This window comes from Wyeomyia smithii, chromosome 2 (genome assembly GCF_029784165.1).
Source record: "Wyeomyia smithii strain HCP4-BCI-WySm-NY-G18 chromosome 2, ASM2978416v1, whole genome shotgun sequence".
Classification (NCBI taxonomy): Eukaryota; Metazoa; Arthropoda; class Insecta; order Diptera; family Culicidae; genus Wyeomyia; species Wyeomyia smithii.
In genome coordinates, this window is record NC_073695.1 from 108,552,714 (window position 1) to 108,567,032 (window position 14,319).

Here is a 14,319-nt window from a genome sequence, read left to right on the forward strand (position 1 = left end):
GGATGATGTTCTTGGTTATTGGTATATCTTAGACTCCAAATCTCGTCGGTTTCGAAGTTCAAATTGGGGACTTCCGGGCATAGAAAGGTCAGGAATATGAACATTTCTTAAGGGAGGACCCTACTCTGAAAAGTCGGAAAAGAATGAATTTTTGTGATTTTTTTCGAAAATTTTTAGTAAAGTGATGTGTTCGGGTATTTTGGCTATTCATTAAGGTATATTTCAAGCTATAATTTGCATATCGTGGATAATAATATAGTGAGTATTACGCGGTTGGCAGCTGGAAACGTGGATGGTCTCTAAAGTAGTATCTAACTGGAGGTTAGTTTTTCTCATCATAGCTGACCGATTTGGCGAAATTTTGTTCACCCAACGCAAACGGGGAACATTTTATTACTTTAGGGCAATTTTTCATTACTTATTGTGTCTTATGACTGCGCATTATACACAAATAGTAATAACCGAAAAATAACAAAAACTATGACGGGCACACGCTTGTATGTGTTTCTGCAGGAGAACATAAAGCCAAGCACCGCAATGCATGTGCTAGCAAGACTTCACTCGCTGCATTTGTATTGATGCAACGATCAGATTCATTTTTGCCCCCTTCATCCACACATAATGAGAATCTCACCCGTCAACCTCAAATGTCTAATTAGAAACACTTTCGTCCCCAGTGTTTACATGAAATGAAAATATGTTATACTGTCTGAACAGAGTTGCCGAAGTTGCGAACATTGTTCTGGATGGACACGAGTTTTGTATTTTCAAACAGGTGCAAATGAGTTTCCATGAACCAATGAGTATGTGTTTTGGATAGCTTACAAGAAAGCGAATGTTTTTGTTTTTCTCTAACGCAGTTTACAGATCGTGATGTCATTTAAAGACGCATTTCAAGTCTTTGAAACCATTAAAGTTTGCATACTTTGTGACGGGGAAAATGCTGCTTGGCAGCTCTTGTCATATTCTTTCTCTACTTCGTATGCATACAACGAGCGAACTAATACACGCTCACCGGATAAATTGGAGATTGAAGAAACTTGTAACATGTGCATCATATGCGACGGTGTGTGATTTTTTTTTAGATGGAAAGGGAGCAGTTTTTGACAGAAAAAATCTTGCATGTGGTTGAAACGACCATTATTAGATAGTCGTACTCCCGTAACACGTGCTAAATATATGACAGTATGTGTTGTTACTTGACTGGGGAAGAATTTTATTGCCTTTTAAGTAATAGGTTTGTTACCTAAAAGGCAATTTTGCGCTATTGCTTCTAAGGTAATAAGGAAAAGTTTTGCGTGTTTTAGCGTAATAATTGCTTATCTAACTTGTTACAAACCCGTTTTTGAATATTCCAAATACATTTACCTTACCTTACCAGTCAGCTCCAGGCCGAAGTGTCCTTTGCTGTTCGAAGAAGTCGTCTCCATTCAATTCGGTCCATGGCTGCAGCTCGTCAGCCATGTCGTCTGCGGAGGCTCCGCAGGTCGTCTTCCACTTGATCGAGCCACCTTGCTCGCTGCGCGCCCCATCGCCTTGTTCCAGTGGGGTTGTTATCAAGAACTATTTTCACCGGGTTGTCGTCCGACATCCTAACGACATGCCCAGCCCACCGTAGTCTCCCGGGGGCGGATTTTATTCGAGCGGAGCGTCCTCCGGAGTCCAAAGTAGGCACAATTTCCTGCCATAAGGCGTCGACGAATTTCTCTGCTGGTGTCGTTGTCAACAGTCACCAGTGAGCCCATGTACACGAACTCGTCTACCACCTCGATTTCATCACCGCTAATATGAATTCGTGGCGGGAGGTTGACACTGTCTTCTCTGGAACCTCTTTCTCTCATGTAGTTAGTCTTCGATGCATTTATGGCCAGTCCAATTCGTCCGGCTTCAGCCTTCAGTCTGATGTACGTCTCCGTCATCTTTTCAAGGGTTCCTGCTACAAGATCAATGTCATCGGCGAAGCCAAAGAGCTGAACAGACCTTCTAAAAATCGTGCCACTCGTGTCGATACCAGCCCTACGTATCACACCTTCCAAAGCGATGTTGAATAGCAAGCACGATAATCCATCACCTTGCCGTAACCCTCTTCGAGATTCGAAGGGACTCGAGAGTATCCCCGAAACTCGAACTACGCACATCACCCGATCCATCGTCGACTTGACCAACCGTGTCAGTTTATCCGGAAAGCTGTAATCGTGCATAATCTGCCAAAGCTGGTCTCGAACGATTGTATCGTATGCCGATTTAAAATCGATGAACAAGTGATGTGTGGGCACGTTATACTCACGGCACTTCTGTAGGACCTGCCGTACCGCGAATATTTGGTCCGTGGTGGCGCGGGCACCTAAAATCCCGCTTGGTATTGCCCCACGAATTCCCTTGCAAACGGTGATAGTCGACGGCACAGAATTTGAGAGAGTACCTTGTGGGCGGCGTTCAGCAACGTGATTGCGCGGTAGTTGCAGCAATCCAACTTGTCGCCTTTTTTGTAGATGGGGCACACTGTACCCTCCATCCACTCCTCCGGTACTACCTCCTCCTCCCAAATCTTGGTAATAACCCAGTGTAGCGTCTTAGCTAGTGATTCACCACCGTGTTTCAACAGCTCGCTGGGAAGTTGGTCAGCTCCAGCGGCTTTATTTTTTTTTCAGCCGGCCGATCTCTTCTCTAACCTCCTGGAGGTCAGGGGCTGGGATTCTGTCGTCATCTGCGCGTACACCGAGATCTACTACCACTCCGTCGTCGTCCTCTGCTACATCGCCATTAAGGTGCTCATCGTAGTACTGCTTTCACCTGTCAATCACCTCACACTTGTTCGTGAGAAGGTTGCCGCCCAGGTCCCTGCACATGTCGGCTTGTGGCACATAGCCTTTGCGGGAACAGTTCAGCTTCTCGTAGAGCTTTCGTGTGTCATTCGCACGGTACAGTTCCTCCATCGCCTCACGATTTCGATCTTCCTCCTGGCGCTTCTTCTTCCGTAAGACCGAGTTTTGCCTGTTCCGTGCGCTTCGGTAGCGCTCCACTTTCACCCTCGTTTGGTGTTGCAGCATTCTCGCTCGTGCTGCATTCTTCTCTTCCACTAACTGTTTGCACTCGTCGTCAAACCAGTCGTTTTTCATGTTCGGAGCCATAGTACCAAGCGCCGCTACAGCAGTACTACCTATGGCTGATCGAATGTCCCTCCAGCCATCTTCAAGAGTAGCTGCCCCAAGCTGCTCTTCCGTTGGTAATGCTGCTTCCAGCTGCTGCGCGTACTCCCGTGCAACCTCGGCGTCCCGTAGTTGCCCGATGTTTGGTCGCGGTGGGCGACTTTGACGCGTGTTTCGCACCGTCGAAAGTTTTGAGCGCATGCATACTGCAACAAGGTAATGGTCCGAATCAATATTCGCACTGCGGTAGGTGCGAACGTTGATGACGTCAGAGAAGAATTTACCATCGATTAGAACGTGGTCGATTTGGTTCTCCACTTGTAAGTCAGGTGATCTCCAGGTGGCTTTGTGGATGTCTTTGCGGGGGAAGAAGGTACTTCTGACTACCATATCGCGGGAGGCTGCAAAGTTCACACATCGTTGGCCGTTATCATTTGATGCGGCGTGCAGGCTATTCGGCCCTATCATCGGTCTGTACATTGCCTCCCGTCCTATCTGAGCGTTCATATCACCGATGACGATCTTATCGTCCCGTTGCGGACAGCTATCATACACCTGCTCCAGCTGCGCATAGAACGCTTATTTCTCATCGTCGGCTCTTCCTTCGTGTGGGCAGTGCACGTTGATGACGCTGTAGTTGAAGAACCGGCCCTTAATTCTCAACTTACACATCCTCGCACTGATCGGCTGCCACCCGATCACGCGTTGGCGCATCCTACCCAGCACTATAAAGCCCGTCCCAAGCTCGTTGGTAGTGCCACAGCTCTGATAAAAGGTAGTCTCTCGATGTCCGCTTTTCCATACCTTCTGTCCCGACCAGCAAAGTTCCTACAGTGCTACGATTTCGAAGTTGCGTGGATTTAGTTCATCATATATGATCCAAATACATTTGAATATGGTTATTTTTGAAATCGGGGTGGTGCTCAGAGGTCAGAAATCGACCCCAGATGGCATATGACATAGACATATATGACAAGAAGCCATTTAGCTTTCTATTGAAACAATAATAAAGATAATGCTCGGAGGCTGGAAATCAACTTCATACGCTATTTTGAAATTCAAGAAGCTTAAATGAGCATTCATGGTGTTATTCATAGTGTTATTGTGTTATTAATTTCATGAGTGTCATCTCAACAAAGCGAACCACCTAAAACCTACATCGCTTTGCTGTAAACTTTGTATTGGCTTTTCTACATTTTTGTTTCCTTTGGGACCACCCCTTGCGATATTTTAAGCATTTCTCGCCAAACATGTGAAAAGAGCCCATGTGCCATATGTAAACAAGGCACAATTTCATGTTTTTTAAAGAATACAAGCTTAATCTACTCGCACAAATAACATTGTTTGATTAAAAATAAATACTTTAAGGGGTAATATCCACCAATCAATTTTTACCGAACAACTTCTATGCTCCAAAATAACATTTTTCGTTTATTTTGGCGATGCTCGTTTTTCTCTTTATTTCGAGGCTTTGTAAACAAGCATTACCTTTGATCGGTTATCGTAATTCAAATTTGAAGTATAGAGGTCGCAGCGCGAAAGAGACTAGGCGCAGCAATACATCAGATAACAAAAAGGAAGAAAAGAAAAATAAAACCCAGGAAGGACAACTTTACGGCGCAGGGATAGCTGACTGGAGGTAAAAAAAATTATTAGGAGCTTTATTATTGCGATTCTTAAGATTTATAGCATTTTGAAACTTTAAACGCGTTTTTCTTAAAACCATGTTTTCAAAATCGGCGAGCAGTAGAACTGAAAAAGTTTACATCCCATTGACTTGAAATTTTAACTGTAGCTACTTCATTAGATTATCTTGTGAAGTACACACAATTTTAGCGATTGATTAACAAAAACGAAAAAAAAAAACAAAAACAAAAAACAAAAACGAAAAAGAATTTGCGTTTCCATTTTGCGGAGAAAAATTCTAAAAATATAATCATGTGTACTTCACTAGCGACACTTATGTAGATAATGAAAAAAAAAATTGTTCTGGGTATAGGTGGCCATGGGCACGACTTCTACTGCTCGCCGCGGAAGAGCTTTTAAAAAAAGCGGTTCACGGCAATCGCTGCACAGCCGCCATTTTTCTATTTTTCTATTCTCCAAGAGTTGCTCAATCCAATGATACATTATTTATATACTTTACATCTCAAATGTCCTATAAAAAATCATGAAAAAAGCCTTGTTTTTTAGCATTTGGTGGATATTACTCCTTAATCATCAAATCTTATCGGTACGGGTGGATTTCGCTTGCATTAGCCAAAACACGAAAAAATTTGGCTTGTGTGTGGCCAGTTCCTATTGTAAGAGGGACCTATTTTTGTCAAAAGGAAGCCATCGCACAGTGCCAGTGGGCGACTTTATACAAAGGCTGGCCAAGCAAAAAAAGTTTCGATAGATGCAACAGAAACATGATATTTACATAATTTTGGGATTCTGAACACGAATCTGGCATTAATTTTTTTATTTGGGGCGTTCCATACAGCACGTAATCCAATTTTAATGATTTTATGATACTTTTTCTCCCTAATTTGGAATTATATAGTATTATATATTTTTTAACCACAAGCAACGCCGCTGAAAACAGATTACGTAGTTTTCAGATGGCCCCTCAAATAAACCAAATTTTGCACAAATAAAATGATTTTTTTGTTAAAATTAAATGGAAAAATAGGTAATATAAAATAATTACAAGCCAAAGCAATCATCATCTTCCTCTTCTTTTTCGTCATCTTTCTAACATCATCAGCTCTCCCTGATTCATCAATTGTTTTCTTCAATAGAAATATGACCTTATCTGGAAGTTTTTTAGATTACTTCTCAACTTTTCAAAATAATTTTTAACTACTGGATAAGTGGGAAAAATAAGATGATTGAGTTAATCATGATTAGTATTTTTTCGACTATTTTTGCTAGTGAAATGTTCTCGGGCATATTTAGTTATTTAGTCACTCTTCTCTTGAGCCTCTTTGGTCATCCTTCCTATAGATAGTATAGACCATTTTACGAGACGTTTCTGAACTCAATTCATGAATGAAATTTTGACAGAAAGCTCGGAATCGTTGACATAACGCACGTAAAAGCAGCATCAATATCAGCAGGATCCGTGACACCTGTCAGTTCGTAAAATGGTCTATTGCGGTTTGATTGATATTGCTGACCTGAAACATCGATTTGGTCTAACCCGATTTTTTTTTCTAGGTGGCTTCATACTCGTGTTTTGAACCCAGATTTTCGTCAGCGCTTGAATCCCAGCCGATATGAAATATAAATCATGCACTCAAAACAACGTATCCAACCAGGAAGCGAAGATATTCCGTAATTCAAACGATTTTCGTTTACGTTCAATGTCCGCATCTTTTCAATGTTGTTAAACTTTAATATTGTAGCTTTACAAGCAAAACTGTGCTGAGCAGAAGTAGTGTTTGTTAAGGAATTGACGCATTTGCATCAGCATTGTAAGAAATAATAAGAATGAAACAATGACAACACGTATTAACCCTCTAGTGCCCAGTGCCGCCTTTAGACGGTCTTCAGTTGAACCTTCGAAGTCCGTCTGAAATTTGATTTGGACTCTAGAGGGTTAATATAAATTTTTAATGATAAATTTAGTGATGTTATAGTGATGCTACAGCGGACAGTATGCATTTGAAAGCTTATGTTTTTACCTAAATTTTAGATGTAGTCACAATCGTGGCAAACTGCGGCAAAAAAACTTTTAGGCTGCTCTTCTACGAAAAATCACTATTTTTTTCAGTGTCAGGGCCACTATGATCAAATTTTACAATATTCAATGAAAGCGATTCATTTTGCACAGTATTTCGAAAAACTTTTCCTTTTCCTTATCATTGAAGCTGTAAAGCGTTTCAAAGTAATGTACTTTTCCTGAACATTTTTTCAAAAAAAGTCAGTATACCAAGCTTTGAAAAGTCATAAAAAATCGAATTTCATGATGTTGCGCCCAAATTTTATGAAACAGCTTACGTAAAAAACGTTTTAGGGTTGATGGCCAGCGATTCCCCACTGCGTATCAAAGTCTTGTAGAATTCAACTTGAAGAAAGAGTTAGGAGGAACCCTAAGAAAAACCCAAGGAATTGACCAGGATTATACTAAGATTCTAATTCATGATCATTCGCTTGTCAAAGTAGAGTCTGTTACCTACGCTGTAGAGATTCAGTTTTCCTTTTTTTGTTATGTTTAGTGTATGATAGTAAATTTTCGACTGCTTTTTCCTATCGTGAAAATTCTTATTTTAATTTCCAATGTGATGAAATTGAAAAATCATGCCCAAAAAATTGGAACTCAATAACTTTTAAAATGCATTTCGTGATTTCAGACAGACTATGTGATGAGATAAAATCGTCAACTAATCGAAAATTCAAACGTCAAATCTAGTTGAGCGATTTCGAAAGTGACATCCTCAATTTCGTAATAGCTAAATAAAGAGGCAATTGACTACGTGTTTTGAAAAATGTTCAAAAGCATCATTTTCACTCAATCATAGGTAACTAAGATTAGAATTTTCATCAAAGCCCGCGTAAATTTTCAATGGGACTCAAGTAACAACTTCGTCATCTCAAGAAGTTGGCACAGTGATATTGTACTTTTTTTGAATCGGAACATAAAACCAATTGAAAATATTTAAGCCTAATAAAAAAATTCCGGTGATGGATTAGATTCCTAGCAAATGCAAACAGTTTTATTTTTTTAAGTCCATGGTATAGTGCGGAAACTAGAAGTAGAAATGTTGTAATAAATAAGTGGGTATTCACGTTCATCAACAGGGGTTTTGATAATTTAATGGGTTGTCATGTTATATTATCAAGAGTGTAAAAAATATGATAATGTTCCTGATCTGCGATGAACTAAATACTTACCAATTGAGAATATTTATGGGAAGTGATATTCAAGAGAAAACAAATAAAAGAGTGGCAATACTTTCATATAATGATAATCATTTTATTATTTTCTCTACATTTGCTGGTTTGTTCAGTTATTATTGCACTAGATACATTCATATCATTCGCTAAAACAATCATTGCAAATATATAACTTATTGTTTTTATTATTTCCAGAAGTTCCGAAACAGGTTAAACCAGGTGGCATAATTTTTTTCCGTTGATTTTTTAATACTTATCATTACTGTTGATTGTAAGAATGCTACCGAAACAGTCATAAATAAAACGTCTGCGGATTGGTGTAGTACAAACACTCACACAATCGAATCTACGGGTAGGGTAATATCAGCATAAGCTTGGTTTTGAAGAATTGAAATCCTAAGCAAACAGCGAAAAGAAAAAAAAAACACTATAATTGAAATTTAATTCCACATCCAATTTCGAAGCAGAACGAGGGAATCAATTGCGCTGTTCCCAGTCGAGAATTTCGGATTGATGTGTGAGAGAACAATTTGCTAGATACTACGGCTCTTATTGAGACGGATTCTCACTTCAATTTTCAATTTATCTTCATTATTTTTACTTCAATCATTATCATAATAATTTCTCATTCTCCGTCTTACCCATCGCCTGGTCAGTTGGATTGGGGGTGGCGAGATTAAGGTAGGAAACCTGCCAGCCCGCCTGGGAGTGGGCAGCTCGGAAATCGAAAGGAGTAAGTGCTGAGAATGAAATATCATTATTTCCAGAAGAAAAGGTTACCTACGCTTATTCAGATTGGGTTCTCTCGTTCTGGCACTTAGCCGCGCTCACGTTTGTCGTGCTAACTTTTTCTTCTCTGCGCTTCCACACTGTTAGTGTAATCATTTCTCATGGAGCTGTTATTTTCTCATTTAACCGAGTGGCTATGTTAGATTTCTAACAGTGTATGTGTGTGTTTGCTATTATTGCACAATATTCAATATAGGAATACTGGGAAGAATTAGAGGTGATATAACCAGGTTTATTGCTGATACGGACATATGTGATTAGTTATCTGTTTAGAGAGTAGTACGGTCGTGCACACATTGAATATGCGTAATTGTATCTAGATTACATTCACAAGACTGATTTCTTCCGGTGTGGGATATTTGTCTAATTCTCACTATAAATAGTTTCATATGCACATAATTGCAGTGATCAAACTGCGCTGCTTAATAATAATATCCAATCGAATTATTTATCAATTGTATTTAGGGAAATTTACAATTTCTCTTCCAACTAAACTATCGCAAAAAATAAATATTCTTAGTCAAGCATAGCCATTAACACTAGAACAACTTATCAGAGTTAGTAAAAATAATAAACATTTTTGCTTCGAATATCTTTCAGTACGAAAACATGAATCCATGTTGGGTAATGTCGTCACGTTGGATCGACGATTTCACAGCTTGATGTGAATTTCAATAATGTTATGTGTTAGTTAGTTGTGCTCTTCGCTCTACGAGATTTCTTTCATTTTTTTTCTTTTTGAGTCTGCAAACCCCCTACCACTGTTTCAATATTGAACAGATTGGTTCGAAAGTAACTCAGAAAAACAAAGGGAAAATGTTACCTGTTTGGGTGTCAAATTTTAGACAGTTAACTCAATGTTATGTGCGACACTCGATTAGTTCGCTGACGTTGTAGCCTCTTCCTTACCAACGTGAAAAATGTCAACATGCTCTTCTGACACATGCCGTCAATCAGTATACCTACGGGTTTCTCTTCATACTCCAAGCATTTGCAGTTGATTTCCTTCCGTCATCATAACAATACAGTGTCTTCGAATTTCGTGTTTTTCTTTTCTCATCAGATAAGGTGTCACGATTTGGTCGAGCCAGTGGGAACGCTGTTTTTCACGTGTTAGACAACGTTTACACCGTTTTTGCCGCCACTGACCACCGGAGTGGTGCTGCTGGTACTGGTCGTGGTGGTTGTAGCGTTGCTGCTATTGCGGTTACCGTTGGTCGCGTTTGCCGCTGCCGTCGCTCTCAATCCGGCCGCCACTTTCTCGATAGTTTTTTTACCACCGTTTGTACCGTTGGTGGTGGCGTTGTTGTTGTTGTTATAATTATTGTTGCTCCCGCTGGTCGAGCTAACGCTATCGTTTCTACTGCTATTGTTGTTGGTGGAATTGCTGTTGTTATAATTGCTACCCATGTTCCCATTGTAACTAGCGCTAGCTGTGTTGGTAGTAATCGTATTGGTATAGGTTCTACCGGAGGCAAATGTATCGATGCCGTTATTATTCACACTTGATTTCTGTCCTGCCGTGTTTGCGTTGTTTATTCGCATGTTTACGTTCATGACTTTTGCTGGTGACGCGGGTGAGAGAGATGTTATCGTGCTACTGTTGTTGGATGTTGCCAGCGAAAAGGATGCTGCCGTTGGCGATGCAACGTGTCCAGAGGAGGAGCTGCTTATCGCGTCCGTTTGGTTTCGGAATGCCAATGCCGATGGGTTCGGTATGCTCCGTACTGATGGATTTGGCTGGCGCACGGCAATGTTGCGATTGCGATTGATTTCAGCAAGCTTTGGCATCGATATCGATTTTACCGTGGATGTTGCCGTCGGGCTGGCTGAGCTGTAGGTCAATCCTAGTCTTGGCATGTTGCTACCACTGTTGGTACTGGTGGTGACTGCAAAACCAATCATGTCGGCAGGAAGCTTCAGTCCCGGTATTCCGGCTGATTGAAACTTGGCCATTACGCTGGACCCGGCTTTTATCATTGACGCAGCCGACGTTTGAATTAATGAATTGATTAGCTCTAATCGGCTGCTATCAATATCAATCTTCCCATCAGAGTCTGGCTGCTTGGTTTGGGGCAATTGGCGTCCCATCGTTGAGTCTTTTGGCGATTTGGGCTCATTCCCGTTTAATTTCGAAGTAAGACTGTCGCTGCTTTCGAGAATGATTAAATCGTCATTTGCACGTGTCGTTAAATCGAGAGCACCACTGGTGTCCTGATGCGAGGCTGGACTGGTGGTGAGTTTAGTGGCACTTTTCGTTCCGGAACTGGTGACTTGAAAAATCGATGGTGAAATTGAGGAGGATGATTGCTCTGGAACGGATGCGGATTTTTTAATTTTAATCAGAGGTATGGTAGACGGTGGCGGTCTATTTGCTTTTGAAGTGAGGTTAGATTTCAGACCAGCTGCTGATCCGGTGGCACTGGTTTGAGGTTTATCGGCTACCGGGGCAGTCGATGGTATTCTAACGATTTCTAGCGCTGGACGGTTGTCAACAGGCGATGGTTTAGGAGTTGAATCGGTCATTTTGGTGACACTGATAGAGGAAGGAGGTAGTAATAAACTCGGCATAGAAGACTTTGTATTCACTTCCTTGGTGTAGGTAGAGCTAATGGGCGATTTATAAGGTACATCGTTTGCTGAGGTTGGCATCGTTGGGTTGCCGTTTTTTGCAAGACTGGCACCCTTTACAAAATTGAACATCGGTGCATATATAGGCTTTTTCAGGAGTCGGTTTTGAGCATTCAGCTCAAACAAGTCTACGCGTGGCGTTTTGGGAGGAATGTTATGAGTTGTGCTACTATCAACACTTGTTGATCTTTTTAACGCAGGATTCGCATTTCTCGGCTGATAGAGACTTGTACTGTGAGACGATTGAACAGCAACTTTTTTCTGTACACTCTGTAGGGCCAAGGGCGGATAGTTGGGAGTGTGTCGAGGACTAAACATTGGTCCTTGAGCGCCGATTCGTTGTGTAGGCCTGGGAAAATTGTTGGTCGAAACTGTTCTGCTATTAACGGTCGAAGGAATCATTGTGGGAGGTTTCATGCTGAGTCCAGTAGTAGCAGGCTTACTGGCAACCAATGAAGGTAAACTATGTTTAGAAGGCAGACTATTACCTGTATCCAGTTTACTAGTTGAAACAATTTGTACATCATTATCATTGTCAATAAAGCCCGTTCTGGCTTGTACGCTTTCGATGATGCTGTTGATTGTGGATGAACTATCCGAAAGGTGTTTGTCCAGATTTGGAATGTAAACCATCGGTTTGTGGCGAATGGCTCTCATCTCGTTAATCTTTGCCTTCGTGGAACTGTCCGTCGTACCGCCCAGGGATGCAAGTTTCGGTAGCTCGTTTACCCTAGTTGCTACCGGCATCGGTTTCTCGGCAGCTACCACCAGTTTACCTATTCCACAGTCCGTCACTTTTGGCTGCACACAAAACGTGGGTTGCTCAATAATTTTTACATCATCATCATCATCACCCTTGGTGATGTCAATCACCTTTGAACTGTCTTCTTTCGGCGATGGAATCGTTGCGGCTGTCAATGATAATGACGACGACGCTGATGATGGTGCTGACATCGATGGTAGCGTCGATGATGGTCTAACTTCCGTATTTTGTTTCACTGTCTCTTTCGGCGATTGCGGTGTGATTTCCTCGCTCGGCTTGCGTTCGTGTTTTGATGGTTTTTCGGTTATTTTAACCTTCATTTTCAAGCTCTCATCGTGCTGGGAAGAAATTTCGGCATGTAATTTCCTCCGCTTGCTGCCGGCTTCTTTGGAGTGTTTAGCCTTTTTGCGCTTTCGATGAAACGACGGTGGATCCGGCGAGGAAGTCGTCGAGTTTTTCTTTTTTTTCTTCCCTTCCCCTTCGCCAGTTTTGTAGACCGGTTTTAGCCCAATTGTTTTCGCGTACTCTTCTATGTCGATTTGGGGGTTATCCGCCGGTTTGACACTCTCTTCGGGTCGCGACCACATTGGAGATTTGCCAGAGGTAGATGACGATGTAGTAGGCGATGTTGCCGCCGAAGAGGATGTTGACGACGAGTGAGCCGATTTTGGCGAGCGCTCGCTATCCGATTTTGGAATGGAGATTTTGGTTTTCAGACTAGGTAGCTCTATTTTTAATTTAGGAACTTCGGGTTTGCGATTGGTTTCGACACTGGATGCGAACGGTGACATGACCATTTGTTTCTTTAAATTTACATAGCACTTCAGTTCGGATGGCTTTTCACTTCTCCCATTAGCGTTGTTGTTGTTGCTGTTGTTGGGTGCCGTTATCGCGACCACAGTGCCGTTGCTCTCCGACCGGTGCGGAGAAGGTTTAGATTTTTCATGCTTGGATTTTACTTCATTCAGTGGCTGTACTGGTGCGACGATGTTGGCCTCATTCCCGGCAGAGCTCGCTTTGTTTCGACTATTGTCTTCGGATAACTTTTTTCCGCTAGAATCGTTTATATGGTTATAGTCATTATTTGATTTGTTATGTTTTTTAGTGCTCTGTGGTTCTGATTTTCTCGAATCATCACCCGGAACGGCTCCGCCTCTACTGCCGTAGCTCCCCTTCGGTTCTGTTTTAGATGCCGTGCTCAACGAGAAAGACGCTGCCTCGTAGTCACTATATCGAATATCATTGCTGCGAAGCCGCTTGAAGTCACTGAAGCTAGCCGATGCGCTGGGACTGCTCTGTTTTGGCGATTTGCTGGATTTCGTCTCACTTTTGGAATAAACAACTTTCGCGTCATTCCTATCACTCTTTTTCGACACTAACACTAACTTTAATGTTTCCTTTTCTTTCTTCTCACTGCCACTCTTATCAGATTTGTTTGTTTTGGTTATTATCAACTTGTTATCGTATTTGCTTTCAACTGATTTGTAGCAAGTAGCTTCCAACGGTGGTATATTTGCTGTTTCACTGGTGCGAGTTAATGTTTCACTTGTTTTATTGTTTACCGTGGCATCCGATGAGACGACATCGACGGCCGGCTTCGGCTTGGTGGAGTCACAGCCATCGATGCTGGCAATAATTTCGCCGTCGTCATTGTTGCTGGCACCCTTTCCCGGTGACGCTGACGGTTCTGCATTTCCTTGACTTTCGTTGAGGTTTGGATCGCTGCTGCTGCTATTGCGACTGCTATTATTAGCATTTTGTTCACCACTGCTTCCGCCACCACCACTTGCACCACCTCGGCTATTATTCTCATTGCTATTTTTATCGCTTCCCACACTGTATGCTGTAGTGGCTGCCATCGGTTTCGCGGTCGGGCGTATGAATATTCGATAGAACAGTCGCATCCATGAGACCTGTTAAAAGAAGATAGAAAAGATGTGCGTTTCTTAGGTTTTGTGATAAATTGAACGTTGAGGCTGGGCTCCACTGGAATAACTATCCTATATATCCTATTGACATAAGCAACTTTAAATAAACGTTCGCATTTGAATGCATGTAGAACATCTGTAGAAAACATCAATACTCAGGACTGTTCATTCATTTTGC

At 41.7% G+C, this 14,319-nt stretch overlaps 1 protein-coding gene across 1 annotated transcript in view; it reads right to left on the bottom strand.

Annotated features, from left to right (window-relative positions):
- Positions 1–9,932: 9,932 nt before the first annotated feature.
- Positions 9,933–14,319, bottom strand: part of LOC129719806 (uncharacterized protein DDB_G0284459-like) — a 33,963-nt gene continuing 29,576 nt past the window's right edge. The window contains exon 2 of the mRNA XM_055671212.1: positions 9,933–14,126. Within this exon, the coding sequence (XP_055527187.1) occupies positions 9,933–14,126 (4,194 nt within the window). The remainder of the gene's footprint in view (positions 14,127–14,319) is intronic.